General features: G+C 35.6%; 1 protein-coding gene across 1 annotated transcript; it reads left to right on the top strand.

Moving 5' to 3' along the window:
* Window positions 1-358: 358 nt before the first annotated feature.
* Window positions 359-16,964, top strand: gc (GC vitamin D binding protein). Its single transcript, XM_052556982.1, is given in 7 exon segments — window positions 359-382; window positions 3,468-3,697; window positions 7,398-7,530; window positions 12,015-12,102; window positions 15,698-15,825; window positions 16,751-16,882; window positions 16,884-16,964. Coding segments are annotated over 7 exon segments (816 nt in total).
* The last annotated feature ends 2,970 nt before the right edge of the window (window positions 16,965-19,934 follow it).

The raw sequence follows: 19,934 nt of genomic DNA, 5'->3' as shown, positions 1-19,934 counted from the left end.
AAGAAAGTTTCTAACCCATTTTTTTAGGCCAACATTGACTTCCATAATATTTTTTTTTTCATACTATGGAAGTCAATTGTGGCAGCCTGATTACAAACATTCTTGAAAATATATCATTCCTCTTTTTTTAACCAGTATAAAGAAATGGATACAGATTTGTAACAACCTGAGAGCGAGTATACGAGGACAGAAGTTACATTTTTGGGTTAACTATCTCTTTAAATTGATTAATTGCATTATATAAACAATCTGATCACAGATTGGTTTTGGCTTTATCAGTATCGCACACTTTGAATGGATAAGATACAGTCATGTAAATGGTGCTTGTGATTTTGATCTCCATAACAAAAAGGAGATAATGCTAAATGGCGGATCAAGCAGTGTAAGTTAATTGTAAAATAAGAAAATAATTCTAAATGTACATTATTATTTCAGTTCAATCAGGACCACTTCCATCAAGTATATTTAATGACAATTATAATTGCATACAGTTAGTGTTGGCGGTATGGTTATGTTCTGGGCAACACTCGCCTATCCATGCAGCCATGCTTGGACAGAGCGGGGAAAGCAGCAAGACAAACCCCCCTGGGGTACAGAACAGAACCATAAGCATACATAATTACAATTCTCAATTACATGAGTTGTAAACAAAATGTCATGGAGACTGCTTCCAATGAAGACACTGTAAAGAAAGAACAAATTAGATCAGATTACAGGTTCAGTTGGTGGAGTTGGGGTTGGAGGAGGGAGTTCATTGCAAGCAGCAATGCGATGGAGAGACACTGAATAATGGGAATTTAAATAGACTGCAGGAGATAGGTGTCAAGACTGGATTGGTACACGTCAGGAACAGCTGACTGTCAGCTGATGCAAGCGTGACTCACGTGACCTGACTGAACTAACGCGATGCTCGATTTTTATGTTAATAATTAAGAACAATGTAAAAGTTTAATAAAGTAGTCCATGGAACTTGTATGTAATAGTCCAAGTCTTCTGAAAGCATGCAGTTGGCTCTGGTGAACAAAAAACTAAATTTAATGAATAGTTCACCCAAAAATGATAAATCACCCTTTGCACACTGATGTCTTTTGAAACAATATTTTTAGTTTTATAACTCTTATGCTATAAATCTTGTCATCTCTCTTTGGTGATCATAATTTAAAGCTTTATTACATTTCATAGTGTACATTTCATTGTGCACATTTCGCTCTGGTCATCAATATGAATCATTCACAATGAAGGTTAAAAACATTTTTACATTTTGCTCAACAGCAAATATTGTTGAAATGAAGAAATTCACACTTTTCTTATTTTTTCTACTTAGGATGTGGATGTAGACACAGACTTCAGTTGATGTTGGCCTGCTCACCGTTTTAACATGAAGCAATGCCTCCCAAACGTCCAAATGCCCCTCAACATGTCTTCTCTTTGCTTTGATATATGCTCTAAATTTAGACAACCCAAAGAAAATGAGGAACACATTTGATTTTATTCAGCGGGTATTTCTGTCAAGAATCTCAAAAACCCAAACTCCAAACCCTTAAAAATCCACTTTTAAGCTAAACTTGTGTCTCCTAACATTCTGCCTTGAATGCCTATGCTGCAGAGTTGTAGGCATAATTGCCATATTCATTTGCACTAATTTCAAATATGTTGTTACTGTCGTTTTGCTGTGTCACATGCTGTGTCAAGGTAGAAAAAGTCTGTTTTTTCAGGGTTGTAAAGTCCTACTTTATTTTAAAAATAATTTGGTTCTGTTTGCAAACAGTGCCTGTTTTGACAAATGTCATGACAGCAGAATGTTGTCTAGCCAAGAGGTCAAGAGTTTAAAAATCAACAACAACAAAAACAACATTTTAAAAGCATTAGGGGTGACTTCAAAATGTCTGATTTCACACAAAACTTGCGGGTTTCTCCCAATAAGTTAATATTCAGCCTATTATGATTAATCCGGGAATAAGAATCTGAAAAGACGGAAGCTTCAAATAAAAATGTTAAAGTGTGTGAATAAATCCAACCACTCCTATAGATTTATGTTTGAATTTCCATAATCCGTGACAGACAGAGGAGCATCTTGGCGGCGAGGATTTCAAACTTTATCGATTCTCAAACTGACACCGGCAGAGACTGGATTTTTTTTAACAGGTAGGTTACAAGTGATTTCAAAACATTTCAGCCATTGTACTGTATATATATCGGGGATATATTATTCACCTGATGTAAGATGCATTTGGTTTTGAGTCAAGCGCTTCATTGTAGTACTATAGTGATACCTCTTCAGGGAACAGTGCGAGCAGGTCAAACTACAATGCAGAATATGAATAACTATAGCTGGGACTATTATATACATACTATTATAATGAGAAGACCATCATACTAAAATACTATGAATTTTTAGAGTTTAGCCGCCATGTTTCTGCTCATTTGTTTCGTGAAGAACGCGTCCACAAAAGGAGTTTGCATTCAGAGCCGCGCAGACACGTTCATTTGCATTCGGGCACTTTTTGCAGATAGCCTATAAGTCCTAATATTAACATTATTTTGTATAAATAACTAAGCACATTCTACATGAAATTATGAGCTTAATCCCATTGATTAAAAACTTGCTATCAAATGCGTTACTCTACTGGTCATTTTTAGCGCACGCAGCTCAAAACAGAAATGCAGAACATTAATAACTATTTTCATATAGGCTAACTTTATAAGGAGAGCACTATTGTAAAAATTGTGAATTGTTACGGTTTCGCTGACATAGTGTTAACTATCTTTTAATCAAAACAGAAAAACATGATTTACCCCATTTGTATCTGCGAGGCATTTGTTATACACTTTCCCTGTGTGTTAACATCAGTAATTATGGCTGTCGAATGTCTGACTTGACTCAATGTATTTTGCCCCGCCCCCAAACGTACGATTCGACAATCAGTCGAATATCAGCAATTTTCGAAAATTCCGATTCGGCTATGAAAATCCTTAGTCGGGGACACCCCTAAAAAGCATATTTTTATTTATTTTATTCATTTATTGTTTATTGTGATCTCCGTAGCATAAAATGGCAGATTAAAGTCATGTTGAGAATAATAGTATAGATGTTTGCACAATACAATTTAACACTAACTGGAATTTCTCCTGTAATCTTACTATTAAATCTTAAATAAGATTAGTAGATATTCTAGAGTATGTTAACTAGAATTGACATTAAACCTACTTGATATGTATTACTTAATTTCTTTATTCTTTATTTTTAATAGATTATTAACTTCATTTCAGTTTATGTTAGAATTTACAGTGTATACTAAACTAGAACTACATTAAAAGATAAAATCACATCTTCAACCATGATAAATGGATTTATAATAAAACATGTTTCATTAGACATCACACATACTAGACAAAATTGTTAATATTTTCAGTACTGTGGTTGTGTTTTGCCTTTGCGTTATGTTGCTTGCTTTTTATTTGCATAGCAATCTCTTTCCAAGGCTACAGAGATATCTGAGAAGTCATGTGGAAAGGACTCTCCATTCCCTAATCATCCAGGCATCGAGCAGTGCTGCAAATTTCAAGGTCAAGAGAGTAAACTTTGTCTGGCCTCACTACGGTACTCTGCAGATGAGCTGCCTTCCCTACTGGAGCCCACCAATGAAGAGAACTGCACTGAGTTCACCATGCTGTCAGGTGAGATTTGTCCCATTAGGTTAGTCATAATCAAAGGCAACAATGCTTCCGGCTTATTAGTGGAAATAAAAACAGAAGAAACCAATGTAGCATTCTTGCTCACCCACTGGTCACTTTCTTCTCTCATTTTCTTTAGCATAAATAAACTGCAACTAACAAGTCTTCAGAAATCCTCTATTTGAAAGGCTTTATCTAGCCTTTTTGAAATAAACTAATCATTCCCCCTAACTAGTTTCAACTTCACATTGCATTTTGTTTCTTGATTTGCAGCTGTAAAAAAGTATATTAGAAAATAGTAAAAATGCAATATGCCTATACATCACAGTGGTAGAAAAGCATCTCTCACAACTTAGATCTGCAAATTAAGCAGTCTCTTCTGAATGCATTCAATAGAATGATGTATCCCAATGTTTTTTTACTGTTCTCCTGTATAGCATATTTTCCATGTCAGTCTAATGAATTATGATTACAACACTTTGTTAGTGTCGTACCTTAAAAAGACTGCTACTGATTTTAAAGACAGGACACTGCATCAAGAAAACAAAGATTTCATATTATTTATCCACACTGCACCAACAGTCAGCCTTTAGATAAGTGAGAGTTATAAGTTTCCACAGTGAAGTTTCCATACAGTTGTACCACTAAATATCCTACAGGAATTCCCAGTCCTGATTCCTCAAGAGCAGTTCCTAAAGCTGCAAATTCTCTGGTGCTTTAGTTTATTATATGTTTGTGAGTTGTAATAGCCTAACTTTCAAACATTGTGATGATATCAAGTGTCTTTTTTCTCCACTGCTCTAGTTCATTTTAAAATGAATACAGTCATTTTTGACTGTGTGTAATTTATCCACAGAGACAATATTACCTTATTTGTGGATCATGCTTTGGTAAATCCTATCCCCTTTTTTTGCCTAGAAAAAGACACTTGGGCTTAATAGTCTGTTGGAAGTGATAATGGCTTTGGACTGGTTTGCCTCAGGGGAGGCCGCTTGGTCAGAACTTCTATTTGAAGTCAATTTAAGTAATAAAACAGTACTTTATATTGGACTTTAATGGCACTTAGAAGGACTTAGTCTAAGTCCTTAGAAATGAAAACAATAAATGAATAAAATATTGCCACTCCTATCATAGTTCTTATTGCATATAATACGTTTTATCATATTTATAAAAGAAAAATACAGCTTTCCGATTCTCTCTGGAAAAAGCTGAGTTCCTGGAGGCGTGCCGTCACTGAAATGACCAGAACACACAAACACACCTGCTACACTCCATTGCTGCCCCAGAAAAACAAACTGCATCCACTGTTCGTGTAATGCTGGGTTCTTTGGTGAAGCTGAACACGGTAAACTTTCCCTTACATCCAAAAAAACAAACTTATTTTGAGACATTCTCATACAAATCCTATGGAGCGAAAGGTTCACGAAACAGTTGTCCATAAAATGCTGTTCTGTTGTAAGTTATCCTAAAGATTCTAAATGCATCTACTTTCGGAAGGCCAAATACAGTGTTTTTTTTTGTTTGTTTTTTTTTGCTTTCACCTATATAAACACAGCACCTCCCTGATATGGAAATATATAAACACAAAAAAAAAACACTAAATTTTCATTCAGAAAGTACTAGTAAATTACTAGTAAAGTAAAGGAATTGCCAGTAATACTAATTACTTATCACTTTTGTAATTACCAATTTAAATAAAAAACTGAAATGTTGTATATATATATATATATATATTGGTAAGTGGTAAATAAAATAGTATGATTTACCAAAATAAAATAAATAAAAAAAATTATATATATATATTAGGGGTGTAACGATATGCGTATTCGTATTGAACCGTTCGGTACGACGCTTTCGGTTCGGTACGCGGTACGCATTATGTATACCGAACGGTTCGTTGGAGTAATTAATTATATTTGAAAAAAAAAAAAAAAGAGAGAGAGAGAGAGAAATTTAATGATATGCGTTCAACAAGGTAGCCCAATAATCCAAACAACGTAACAGGCAACGCCCCTGACACTCCTGAAGAAGAAAAAAACACCATCTTATATGTTTATGTTAGGCTACTCAGCAGGCGCTCGCTCACTCAGTACGCGCTGAAGGCTCGTTGCAAAATAGCCAATGCGTTTAACAGACTAGAAATGAGAAGATCCTCCAATAACCAACAGGTCTGGTGTTTGGGTGCACTTTGGATTCCCTTTAAGCTATAATGGTGATGGCAAGAGAGTGGTGGATAAAAAAACAACGGTATGTCGCATCTGCAACATGACAGGGTACACCAGTGGAAAAAAAAAAAAAAAAAAAAACACCAGCGGGAATATCTGGGATATATGCGTCAGTACTATCTGGGAAAAGACGAAAAAAAGGAGAAACATGCACGCAGCAAACTATCCCTGCAGCATTTAGAAACTATAGCTTACAGGGAATCCAACCCAAACACCAGACCTGTTGGTTATTTTAGGATCTTATATTTCTGGTCTGTTAAAGGCATTCGACATTTTGCAACGAGCCTTCAGCGCGTGCTGAGTGAGCGAGCGCCTTAGGGGCCGTTCACATATCGTGCCTAAAAACGCATGGAAAACGCTAAGCGCGTCTTTCTCCTCCTTTCCAAAACGCTTGGGCAGAAGCGCTCATGAGGCGTCTGTCTTTGCTAAGCAACAATGACGTGCTCTCTCCATGAGACGCGGAAATTTCAGCGAAGGATAAATGGATTTGCAGCTCTAAAAATCGCTTGCAGTAGCTCTGCTACTAAATTTATTTCAAAATTGCAATCCATATACAACTATGATCAGCTGATCCTTCATCTTGGCTGAGCTCTCAACGTTGTTACGGGAAAGGATGAAGCTGATTGGTTAGTTCTTGTCACATGACCCGCGGTGCGCTTGCGGCATTCTGAAAAGTTGAGATGTTTTTACATTTTGCTGTATCTAAAACGTATCGAACCGAACCAAACCGAACCATGACATCAGTGTATCGTATCGAACCGAACCGTGAATTTTGTGAACCGTTACACCCCTAATATATATATATATATATATATATATATATATATATATATATATATATATATATTTTTTTTTTTTACAGTTGTCTTGACAAACATCCACAAAATTTGACAAACCTGGCTCTTACATTATTACTTTTTTCCCTAGTTACTGACTGATTAAAGATAAATCAGTTGCCATAATATATATATATATATATATATATATATATATATATATATATATATATATATAGGATATGTAAACAGTTATATATTTATATTAACATAATTATATGTAAATATAATTATAACAGTTAACGTTTATATTTTATCATTTTAAAAAAGAAAAATCTTAAAATTTTACTCCTTTGGTACATGGATGGTAATCACTTTTATATATGTCATGTAATTATGTTTTTTCTCACTACTTTTATACCTCTTCTCAACACATCTGCATAATGAAGCTAAATTGGTGTAGTCATACGAATCATTCTGTTCTAAAAATAAGTCTTGGGAGCATAACAACAACAGTTTTTCATAATAAAATCTTTTGGTGACAACACACACTCATTCATACCTAAACATTAGAATTATGTGCTGCTTTCATAGGTATACAACAAAGAAACACTTTGGTGGCCTTGATTTCTGATTAGAAGTAACAGAATATACTGTGTCCTTTATGATTCTTTTCTTGGAGGGCTTTGCCGTCATATGTTGTTATTTTCTTTCCCCTTAGGTATGTGTACAAGTTTGCCCAGAGGCACAGAAACATCCCAGCAGGCTCTGTTCTTAATGCTACTCAAAATCATGTAAGAATGGCAGAGAGATGTTGCTGAAATGGTGGCAAAATCTCTTGTTTCCTCCAAGAGGTAGTGTGAATACATCACTGATTACACTGTTTGGAAACCCTGGGGTGCCAAGACCCCAGTTAGAAGGCTGATGTTGGGTGAATGTATTTAATGCTGATTATATTTTATCACTTGGTCATTTGCAATCACATGCACACACACAGTAAGACGCTGCACATCATTCATCCCATAATAGCTATTATTCAAGTAAGAAATTTTACAGGACTATGTTATTATTACCTGTCACGAAACAAAAAGTAACTTGCACTGAAATGACAAGGAATAGTGGTCAGAGGGTTACACAAAAAGCAAATGATAGATATTCTCTTTTGGGGTCCAGAAATAGCTCAGACATGAAACGTCCAATGTCTGGTTAAGTAGCAGTTGCAAACAGTCGTTGTTATGTAGGGGAGACAGACAGTTGCCTGTTTTTCACCTCGGGCCCCCTGAAAATCTGACATCTGTGATTAATCATATGCTACCATTTCTAAAATATGCAATTATATAAAGTTTAATTTTCATAAAAAAACAGCTCATGCTCGGATAAGGAGCCTGGAACCATAGAACCTGCCCATTTTTATAACAGTTTGAGAGAATATGGCATGCTATATCTTTTGCAGTTTCCTGCCTAAGAAAGTTTCCTTTTTTTTATTTAAAAAATGTTTACCACTACCCCTGTCTACAGTAGGTACAGAGAGAATACATTTAATTTAGTACAAATACTGAGTAAAAACAGTACTATAAAATGACCCGAGGGAAACCTACCTTCGGTGCCACAACAGTTTCTAAAACAATTTTATGTATTTTTTTTTTATTTTTTATTTTTTTTTATCAAATCTCTAACACAGAGAGAAGTTATGTGTATGCACACTAAATATTCCAGGCTACAACATATAAATAACACCAGATATGAAGTCAAAGCAAACAGGTTTCCAGAACCAGCAACAACTTTTGATCATATACAGCTTCCTTAAGGAGTTTAGTTTTTAGTTTTAGTTCTTCTTTTTGTCCCTAGAAGAGGAAAACCATATGGGCTGGTCTTGTGCTAAACCTCAGCCCATCTGGCCCACACAGTCCCCTATAAATGTTTTGCTGGGGTTAGGGCAACTGGAATCATTTTTTATTAATAAATAAATGGGCGAAAATAAATTATATTTATAAAATAAGAAGATATTTGGAATATTTCTGGAAAAATCAAATAGTTGGTGGTTCCCATTGAGTTCCATAATATTAATGTTCCTACTATGGAACCCAATGGGAACCACCAACTACCAGCAATCTGCAAAATTTCTTCTTTTATTTTCGACATAAGAAAGCAACTCATACAGGTTTGGAACAACATGAGGGTGTGTAAATTATGACATAAATTTTCATTTTTACCTCTTTAAAATGCATCTAACAATATTAATAGGCCTATTCCATTTCATTGCAGGCTCTTAATTACTGAATTCATATTTTTCTGCAATTAAAGTTTATTAGAACTATTAAATTGTCCTTTGTAGTTGCCCTAATGAATTTTTTAATACAGAGTTAACTGTAGGATTAGTAAACCTTTATAAAAAAGGACTCATTGCCTTTATTTGAACCAAAATTGTATAGGTTATAAGTAACCTATAACAATTTTCATGACATTAATAATAAATATCTTTAGCCATATTTCCACAGTTTTAGGAAATGCATGTTAAAATGTCTAGGTGTTTACAGTTTTGTACAGTTTACCACTACACTTCAGTTAACATGGTTGCTGCTATTCAATCTAGTTTCTGCTAGCTTCACCACAGAGACTTTACCATTCAAAGTTTCATTTGTGGAATTCAAATGGGCAAGTGCTGCTTATCCCTTCAATAGAGTGGCGAGAGTGTCGACTGAGCTGGTTGTTGTCAGCGGGATACACCGGTCCGGTGTGGTCCAGCTGTTCTCTTGCGCAGCACTGTTTAATCAGGAAATTAGTGTTGTTTCATCACTTGGCATTTGGTGTTGGTTTCCCATGTGCTACAGTAAAGCTGGGGTGATTAAAAGATACCTGCAACTCTAGTGTAATAAAATTGCAAAGACATTTTTTATCGCTCGTATCTTTTGGACTGAAATAGCGCAGACATTAATATATGGGGCGTGGTGGGATTTTGGCACAGCAGGAAAAACTTGGATGCTTCAGATAGCCAATCAGTTGTAGGTCTAATTTTCTTTCTTAAGCAGCAGATCACGTCAGACCCCCTCAATCTGCGGCCCTGGTGCATAGCCCTTATATTAATCCAGCCCTGGTCATCCAAAACAGCTTGCAAGTATGATAGTCGGCAGAAGCACTACATTTTAAGAGACCCAGAAGTCTTATTTTCTCTTGCATAATTAATATTGCACTTTAATTAAGCAAAAACACATTTTATCCGATTACTCGATGAATCAATTGAATTTTTGGTAGAATACTCGATTACTAAAATATTCAATAGCTACAGCCCTAGGTGAAAGGGGCACAGCAAATAGCATGCTAAACTATTCCACTGTGATAGTCTATTTACCAAATGGGGGTTAGGAAAACCAGACAATAAATTCCGTACATCAAACATTAGCTTTGGATGTTTTTAAGCATTGGTAGTGAAAGCAGCTCTCTGCATCCCTTCCCTTCTAATATCAAAATATGGAAATGTTAACATATCTTTAATTTTTCGGTAAACTTTATAATAAGTAAAAATACTGTTTGCTAACAGTTAAATGGCAAATTAAAGATTAATTAACTATCAATTTACCATATATTAATGATTGTTATTATAAAGTGTCTACCATCTAACTTAGTTAGCAACTATGGTTTTGGGAAACGCACCCCTGAGCTGTTAATAGTGACCTCTGTCAATATGCTAACAGTGAAATGGTAAAACGTACTTCACAGGTAGTTTCAGATTTTTTTTTTTTTTATTATTATTTTCCCAGCTAAACCATCAACTTCATCCTCAACATCAACAGATGGATCACTTCTCAGTGCTGATGTTTCCTCTATATAGCACAAGGTACCACAAGCTCTATAATTATAGCTGATATCCTGCACAGCCCAGAGTTTAAACTGATAAGTGTGTGCTGTCATATTATTGCAAATCACTATTGAATTCGCACCAAACTATTTTTTTCAAGCAGTATTTGCACTGTAAACCTTTTTTATTTATATAAAGTGTGGGTGAAATTAAACTGTATAGCTGTTATGCTGTGGTTCCTGTAGGCTTTGCATGCATGCGGGGGGGCTCTATGTCCATTTTGCTTGGGGCCCCCAAATTCCTTCAAATGGCCCTGAGGATGCCTTTCACTCTAACCATGGACTTTTCACCCTCCTTCCATCCGACAGGCATTACAGGAGCCTACGCTCTCGCACTAGTAGGCTCAAGAAGAGCTTCTTCCTCGAGGCTTTGACACTTCTGAACACCACACCACAAATCTAACCTGCACCTGCTCTCTTACTGCACTGGTCACAGTACTTTTACATAAATTTATTTGCACTATTCATATTTTGCACAGACTGCACACTATTCTAGCTATTACTGTAAATTGTCTAAAGTTGCTACTGTACAAAGCACAATAAACTACTTCTATAAAAATATATATTTATATATTTTATATAAAATATTGCACTACTTTTATTTTGCATATAATACATTGTTTAACAATACTTTTGCACACTCATCCAACTGTATTTATTACCACTGTTCTCACGTTGCTGCTGTTTTATATCTTATGTATATATAATCCTACATTGCTCTGTTCATAATGTAATCCCTACATTTGCATTCCTATTCATGTTCTGTATATACTCTGCTCAATACTGTATATAGCAACTCCACTGTACATTCTGTATATCATAGCTTCACTTACTCTGCACTTTTATGTATATAAAACACTATATTCTTGCACTTCTGGTTAGATGCTAACTTCATTTCATTAGCTCTGTACTTGTACTCTGCATTATGACAATAAAGTTGAATCTAATCTAATCTAAAAATAAGTAGTATCATATGCTGCAATATACAAGGTAAAGGGTGCTTTGCCAGTCTGTAATGGGACTAATAATCATCATTGTGTATGGTGTGTTTGCTTTTGGTATCAAATTGTATGAATGCTATTGCACAGTCTATTGTGAGAAACAAACCGGATTCCAAGATAATATTGTCAAAACCAAATCTGTGATGATGGATTCACATGTGCTGTTCAAGGAGCTAAAATCTGCTTTCTACTGCCCACACTGCTTTGAACAGCTACTAATTAAATGTCTTTATTTTAGCTGCTGTGTAGGGGGAAGAGTGCTATTTGTCTAGCTTTGTCTAGCAATTTGTCTAAGGAAGCAGAAATATAGGATGGAATAAAGTTATTATGATTGTAAGTGATTAACAGAGTATAATGATATTGTTCAGTTAAAATTAGTTTAATTTATGTAGGTCAAAACCAAAATGATAATCATGCTAATGAATGGAATTGGTTGAAGTAGATTCATTAATATGTTATTACAAACTCTTATCTGTTTACAGAGACTCAAGATGAGAAGCTCCATCATTTTTCTGAGGTTTCTCTCCAATGTTTGCAACAACCAAGTTGTTTTGAAATCCTTCAAGTTTGGCTAAATATGCCATAGCTCACACAGCTTCATCACAATATTACAGAGCCATTTTCAACGTAAATTCTGTTATTTTCCACCATTCTCATGGTGTTTCTATAATAGTATACTGTAGTTTTTGTTCAAGTTATGACTCTTGTTGCTAGAAAAAAATAAATGTGAATGTTTCTTCAAGTAATGTAACTTATTTTAAGAAAAAAAAACTATAGAAAACCTATATATAAAAGAAACAGCATCCGCATATGGTTTTAGAATGACATGAGGAAAAGAAAATAACATTTCTGAAAAATATTACACATGCTTCTACGGAGCCCCAGAAATAACATGCAAGAAAAAAATAGTAGGCTAAATTTTGAGCATTGATTCGTTCCATCAATGTACTAACATCATTATGATTTAATGAAAAACTATAGATGATAAAACAACTGAAGTAGAGGAGAAAAGAAACATACGGAGCCCCGCACATGACTGCAAGAAAAAATAAATACATTGCGCACAATAATACTAATTCGTTCCCTCAATGTACTAAAACGTGCACACGATTACTATTGCATTCCCTCGATTTACTATTTTGTTCACTTGATTTACAAATTGTGCACACGATTTACTCATTCGTTCCCTCGGTTTGCTAAATCATGCGCATGATTTGTCATGTGTGGGGCTCCGTTTACTTCTTTACTCCTATACTTTTTATTCTCTATACTTTTTCATTAAATCATAATGATGTTTAAAATACCACAAGAACATGCAAATACATATAGGTTTAATTAAGTCAGGTCCATATATATATATATATATATATATATATATATATATATATATATATATATATATATATATATATATATATATATATTATTATTTTAGCTGCTGACTAAAACATATTCAAGGTACATAAATGTGTTATATAATGAATTTGTTCTTAAAGTGCACACGCTGAGCTTTAATTTGATGGCATCTTATCAATAGTACAGCCCTTTAATATGTACCTCCCCCCTTTTTCAAGGGACCATAAGTAAGTGGACAATTGAGTCAAAAGCTGTTTCATGGACAGGGGTGGGCTATTCTTTCATTATTTCTACATCATTTAAACAGCTAAAAGTTCTTGAGTCGATTCTAAGTGTGCCACTTGTGTTTGGAAGCTGTTGCTCTGAACCCACATCAAACTGTCAAAGGTGCTCTCCATACAAATAACAGACAATTGTTAGGCTTCAAAAACAAAACAAATCCATCAGAGAGATAGCAGGAACATTAGGAGTGATCAAATCAACAGTTTGGTAATCAACTCACTTTTATTGTCACTGCAGCATTTACAAGTAAAAGTCCAGATATTGCACACAGTGTTGTGTATATATAAACAGAGGAATAGATATACATACAGTATATACACAGACAGTACTGCCATTAGCACAGACAATACATAAAACATAATATTGTTAACACCAGGAAATTTATTCATAGTATATATATTGTGGATATGTGTATTGTATTGTTATATTTATAATATATTTGTGCAACAGTTGTAGTGTATCATTCGTTGTTAAAGGTCCCCTTCTTCGTGATCCCATGTTTTAAACTTTAGTTAGTGTGTAATGTTGTTGTTAGAGTATAAATAATATCTGTAAAATTCTAAAGCTCAAAGTTCAATGCCAAGTGAGATATTTGATTTAACAGAATTCGCCTACAAAAAAAGACCCGTTTGGACTACAGCCCTCTAGTTCCTGCAGTAATGACATCACTAAAACAGTTTTTTGACTAACCTCCGTCCACATGAATTCACAAAAAGGAACTTCCTCAATCTCAATCAGTTTAATGCCGGATTCGCACAAAGATTATTCTTGAAAGATGGAGCAGTTCCCTCTTTGTCTGGAAAAGGCATTGTTTGTGGACCACAACCGGTAAGTGTGTTTTATTATTTAAGTTGGTGCGTTTAACAGTTTCTGTAACTTATTACACAAAGGGCAATGCTGTTTAGCTTTGTTAACTAGGGCTCTGCGAAAAAATGAATGCGATTTTCATGCGCATCTCGTCAGTAAAAACGCTCCTTTGATTATAAATACATCTCCAGCACATGCTCCTGCCCACTTGCTTCTCAAAACTAGCCAACAATCGCGTTTGCAGGAGGGCCGCGTGCGTTCAGCTGCTGTCGAATCACAACACAGGAACCGCTGGCCCAATCAGAACGTGTTACGTATTTCTGAAGGAGGGACTTTATAGAACAAGGAAGACATGAGCCCGTTTTTATGACAGTGAAATCAGCGGTATACAGATAGGTGAATTGTGTGGAAAAATACTGTGTTTTTTTACACGCGAAACATGAACACATGTTATATTGCACACTGTAAACACAAAGCTTCAAAAAAGCGCATAAAATTTAACCTTTAAGATGTTGTCCCATATTCGACTGGTGTGGGCCTTGATGCTTTTATAGTGTCTGCCTAATGGCAGTAGTGAGAGGAGACTGTGACTGGGGTGGCTAGGGTCTTTGATTATCTTCCGGGCTGTCCTCACACACTGAATGTTGTAGATGCCCTGGGGTGAGGGTTACCTCCAGTAATGTGTTGGGCCGCTCATATTACTCTCAGCACTGCTCTGTGGTTTGCAGCAATGCTATTTCTGAAACAGGTGGTGATGGAGCAGGACAGGATATTCTCTACCTTGCATGTTTACAATGATCTGAGGGTGCTGGAGCCCACTGGTGAAAAAAAGAACACACTGGTAAGCTCTGCAACATAAAAAGGCCTAGATCATTAACAACAGCCCATGATCCACAGCATATAACATCATCTGTGAAACATGGTGGAGCGGTTTGATGGCATGCTAGGCTTCCATTGGCACTGGGTTACTGGTGTTTAGTGATTACGTGACAAAAGCAGATGGGAGAATTCTGAAGTACATATGGATATACTGAATGCCCAGATTCAGTCAAATGGAGCAAAATAGTTTGGGAGGTCCTTCATAGTACAAATGGACAATGGCCCGAAACATACAGTAACAGCAGCCCAGGAATTTTTTAAGGTAAAAAAAGTGGAATATTCTGCGTTGGCCAGATCAATCTTCTGATTTCAACCAGATTGAGCATGCATTTCACTTTCTGAAGACAAAACTAAAGGCAGAAAGACTGAAATCAGCTGTAAAGGCCTGGCAAAGCATAAAAAAAAAAAGGAAACCGTCTGGTTATGTCCAGTTCCAGACTTAAGGCACATATTGCCTGCAAAACAATTTTAAAAACAATTTATGTATGATTATATGTATATATTTTCCGTCCAATTACATGTGAGCCCCTCAAAATGGGGGGACTGTGTATAAAAATGGTGGTAATTCCTAAGGGTTTTATTTTATATTTTTGTTCATCTTCTTGAATTAAAGCTTAAAGTCTGCACTTCAATTTCATCGTTTCATTTTTAATTCTGTTCTGGTGTCATACAAAGCCAAAATTATGAAAACTGTGTCAGTGTGCAAATATATATGGACCTAACTGTATGTTAACTTTAGTTTCCAATATGGCCCAATGTGTGAATGAAATGTGTCATGCTTATTACATCCCATGGGCATACATTACATTTCCTTATATATGTAAATTATATCATATTTATAGGTTGCTTGCATATTATGGAAATCTCCAAGGGCTGTCCTTTAAAGAGGCATCAGCCATATCTGGTTGTTTTCAGTCCAGGCTGGAAAAATGCTGTTTACAGCCCCAACCTGAATGTGTAATGTAAGAGGTGAGGAGAAGGGTCAGGGGAGGAGGGGCTGAGCCGCTCGATGTTGTGTTCAGCAAACCACAATGAGCAGCACAAAGGTTCAAATGTCTCTTGGGACAATTCTTTTGACCAGTGATCCTTCTGGTGGGGCATTATTTCTGTTCCGTTTCACAAGATGTCTGATAATATGACAAACATAAAGAATGCACTTTTTTTCTTTGGTAACTGATAAAAAACATTCAGCTACTGGAAGACATAATACTCCCGTTTCTAATGTGACTTTTTTTTTTTTTTTTTTACTTAATTTCTGTCACAACAACTCTTAGATTGGCATGGTTATGTTCATGAAGATGTTAATGTATTTGGTCTTGGCGGAATAGATCTGCTATACTGCTGCTTCGGCAGAGCAAGTACAGAGTCTTGCTACTGCTAATACATCCACAGCATGTTGCTGTGAACATGTGAGAATTATTGCTGCTGCAAATATAACATACATGAAATAACCCCCAGTATACAGTATACATGAATAACTTTGTAGCAGGTGGAGCTGGGGAAGGTGGAGGGTTTCTGAAGCAAACCTCAACTACTACGGTAAGCATTGGTCATATATTTGAATGCTGAGCAGCAAGCTCACTGGCTACTGATACAGGAGACTGAGACCTCAGATCCTGAGATCGGACTACACCATCTTGAGCTTCATGCCAGAACTCTGTATTTCATGGCGATCCTTTCATGGGTGAGTTCCTTTAGAACAAACTTTTTATCTGTATCTTCACACTAATACCTGCAGTAAGTCACATAATGCTTTTATCACAGCTGCTGTTTCTGTTCATTTAAAATTTGTATCATTATAATTTTTGCCATTTCAATTTTAGTGTGAATTTGAAAGAGCTCTGATATCATGTGATTAAAAGCCAGATTCAATATTATTTTCCTTTCATAATAGCTAGCAAGCTTTCAGGAAGTTCTCTGCGGTGAATCCAAACTGGATGCTGTATCTGAGGAGTTCTTGAAGTGCTGCAATAAACCTGCCCTGGATACTCTTCCCTGCGTGGATTACTTGAAAGGACAGGCTTGTCAGTCAGTCGTCAGACATAGCCAATCCTGTTTCATTTAAGCTCTGTGAGAAAGCTCAACCACATGGGATTGACAGGTGCTAATTTAAAATTCATCAGATATTAAGAGGAAGGGAATCCATGCACCTCTTAAAGTAAGGGTCAACCTGGAAATATATTTCTGCTAGTCTGCTTATTTCATTCTGATGTGCTAAGATCAAGTGTTTTGTTGAACGAAGACCTTACAATCACTGCACCATATTTTGATCTGACTTTATGTGATGCAAATGCTAATTTGATGCTGAGTAATATACACTAATTGGCAGATTGCATGTCCAGCATGACCCACTCTAGGTATAGTCACCCGGTTTCCTTTTCCCAAACTCAGTGGAGAGCATCCCTCTTGATTTTGATCTTTAGCAAGTTGGTTAAAGGGCAAGAGTGCAAATGAAATATTCATCAAGAGTGGCTATGAATATTATATTATACCTGATATAATATTATATATTATACATTATCAAAATGACTCTCTGAATGCCCATTAATAAGAAAAAAGCTTTATGCTTTTGCTTAATTTGCATAATGATCAGATGCTAAAGCTCAGAATGCATCTTGTGATAATTTTTTCATTAAACCAAATATCTATTTGGGCTGCAAGAACCACTTGAAATCTAGTCTTAACTGTCCAATAAAGTGTTGTTTCATGAGATCACCTTCTCGCCTGATTCTAATATTCATTTATCAGAATGAAGGTAAAACAAATTTGACTTGCACCTGAAGAGTGTGGACCACGGCTGTTTTTTTCCTCACGGGCGTGAACACTGATGTGTTTTATCATATACAAGTCATTGGTGTTTGGTGAGTTTTTGGCTAAAGATCTTCATTTAAAGTGACACCAGAGATGCTCAGCTAGGATTAGGATTTGGCTTTATGCAGACAAGTCAAGTCTCCACACTGATGGAAACAATCATTTATTTTTGAACCTTGCCTTATACACATAGGCATTGTCATGTTAGAATAGAAAAGGTCCTGCCAAAATGTTACTATAAAATTAGGAGCACACAGTTCCCTATAATATCATTGTATGCTTAAACATTTAGATTTGTACTCATGGAGATTGCTAAAGTAGTCAAACCTTTGATTAGAAGGGGTGTCCCAATACTTTTGGCAATATAGTTTATATTCCTGCAACTAATAGGATCAAATTACACTTATATTAATACAGATCAGACCCATTTCTCCTCTGTGTAAATTTCAGATCCTATTTCAATTTTTGCTTTGCAGGCTCAGGATAATTTTCCGTCAAATAATGCCTTTAGAACAGATTTCCCTCAAAAAAGATCTGACCATTTCCCTCCCGTGATGGTCAGCTTCAGATGGCTGTTCTCTGATTAGCATCTCATGCCTTTTAAATTTAGTGAAAATGTAGCCAATATTCACTGCACAAGCTTTATGAAGTCATTTGTGTGCCTGGGTGGACAAAAAAGATTGAACTCTTGCTGAAAGGCAGACAGCCGGGCACAGAAACGTATATTTAATTTATCTTGAACTGTAATAAGAAGAGCCACTCAACATGGAATTCAACTGTGTTCACCTCAGGGCTTAGCGTCATTAAAGGAGAAGGGGTGAGGGGTGGGGGGTGGATACCAGGTCATTTGTTGTAGCAAAGTGTATATGCAAGTCAAATTATTGTGACATTGGGCACTCTGTCAGAAATTTAAGAAGAACATAAGTTTACATTACCACAATAATTATATTTAAAAGCACACTAGCTCCCTGTAAGACTCTTAGTCAATGTACTGCCCAACTGTACCCTCTAGTGGTGGAGCATAACACTTTAAACTTCAATTTAGGGTGACCTGTATATATTTACATGTAGAAATTCATTATTTTGAATGCTCTATATTGTGTGAAATAGACTAATGCCAACAAAATTCGGTTTTCAGAAAGAATCTATGATAATTAAATTCCACAATAGATGTATTTCATGCATTTTTTTAGCAATTGTTTTATTTACTTAATATAAAATGATGTTATTGTCCACTGAAGCTATTAATAATGTAAACAAATTGTTAATTACATTTTTATGAAAAACCTAACTTATAAATGTATACTTATAAAATTATATATATATATATATATAATTTTTGTATTGGAAACTAATTTAAATAAAAGGTAAAAATACAAATTCTAATTAAAAAATAAATCTAAATTCAGCACTGTCCACACTAAATATTGATATATAGATATAAATAAATAGACCCCAGTTTTAAAACCCCTGTCCTAGTATTACAGCAGAACCCAGGGTGAAGTGATCAGAACCTCCTGTGGAGAATATCTTCAAATTACCTTGAAGTCTTGCAGCCTCCTGCTGGTGAACTGAATGTTTCTGCTCATGGCCTGCCCTCAGAACATGTATTTATAGTAGTGTCCACAAAAAAATGAATCATGATGCATGGCATAGCAGGGGAATCACAATATAGCATATATCATCCTGGAGTCAGTGTATTAATGAGATCAAAAGTGTGTGTGTGCTTCCAGATACTTCTAATTGGAGTGACTCATGCCTCCATTTCTCTTCCTGTGCAGACGACTGTTCTCGATCGAATTAAGATCACAGTAACGGCCTGCTGTTCATCTGCAGATGTCACAGTGTGTTAAACGGAGAAGGTGAGATGCACTATTTATCTACCAGGTTCACGACAGGAGATCTTTGTTTCATAACAGGTTGATTTGATTCCACATGTTCTGTGCTTCGCTGCAGATTTTAAGTTATTACACAACCAAGCCATTCTTCAGATTTCAAGAGGTTTTTTGTGCTCATTTGACTGTAAGACAGCTCAACGCCCGGATTGTCAGCTATTGTGAAAGGCTTCGATCTTTTTGATGCACGTCTAGATGATTTGCAGCACAATGCCTCTCTGAGTGACTTAATTTCAAGTTCTTTTGGCAATAATACATGACATAATTGCATTGAGCTGAGGTAGAAAACTCATATAGAAAAAAAAAAACATTCTTGATGAAATCCTATTTTAATGCTACAGGAGAATTGCTTTTAATGCTTGAAGATCATAT

The sequence above is a fragment of the Carassius gibelio genome, chromosome B5 (assembly GCF_023724105.1).
Source record: "Carassius gibelio isolate Cgi1373 ecotype wild population from Czech Republic chromosome B5, carGib1.2-hapl.c, whole genome shotgun sequence".
Lineage (NCBI taxonomy): Eukaryota > Metazoa > Chordata > Actinopteri > Cypriniformes > Cyprinidae > Carassius > Carassius gibelio.
The sequence above is the reverse complement of the archived record's forward strand: the minus strand, read 5'-3'. Positions and strand labels throughout refer to the sequence as shown.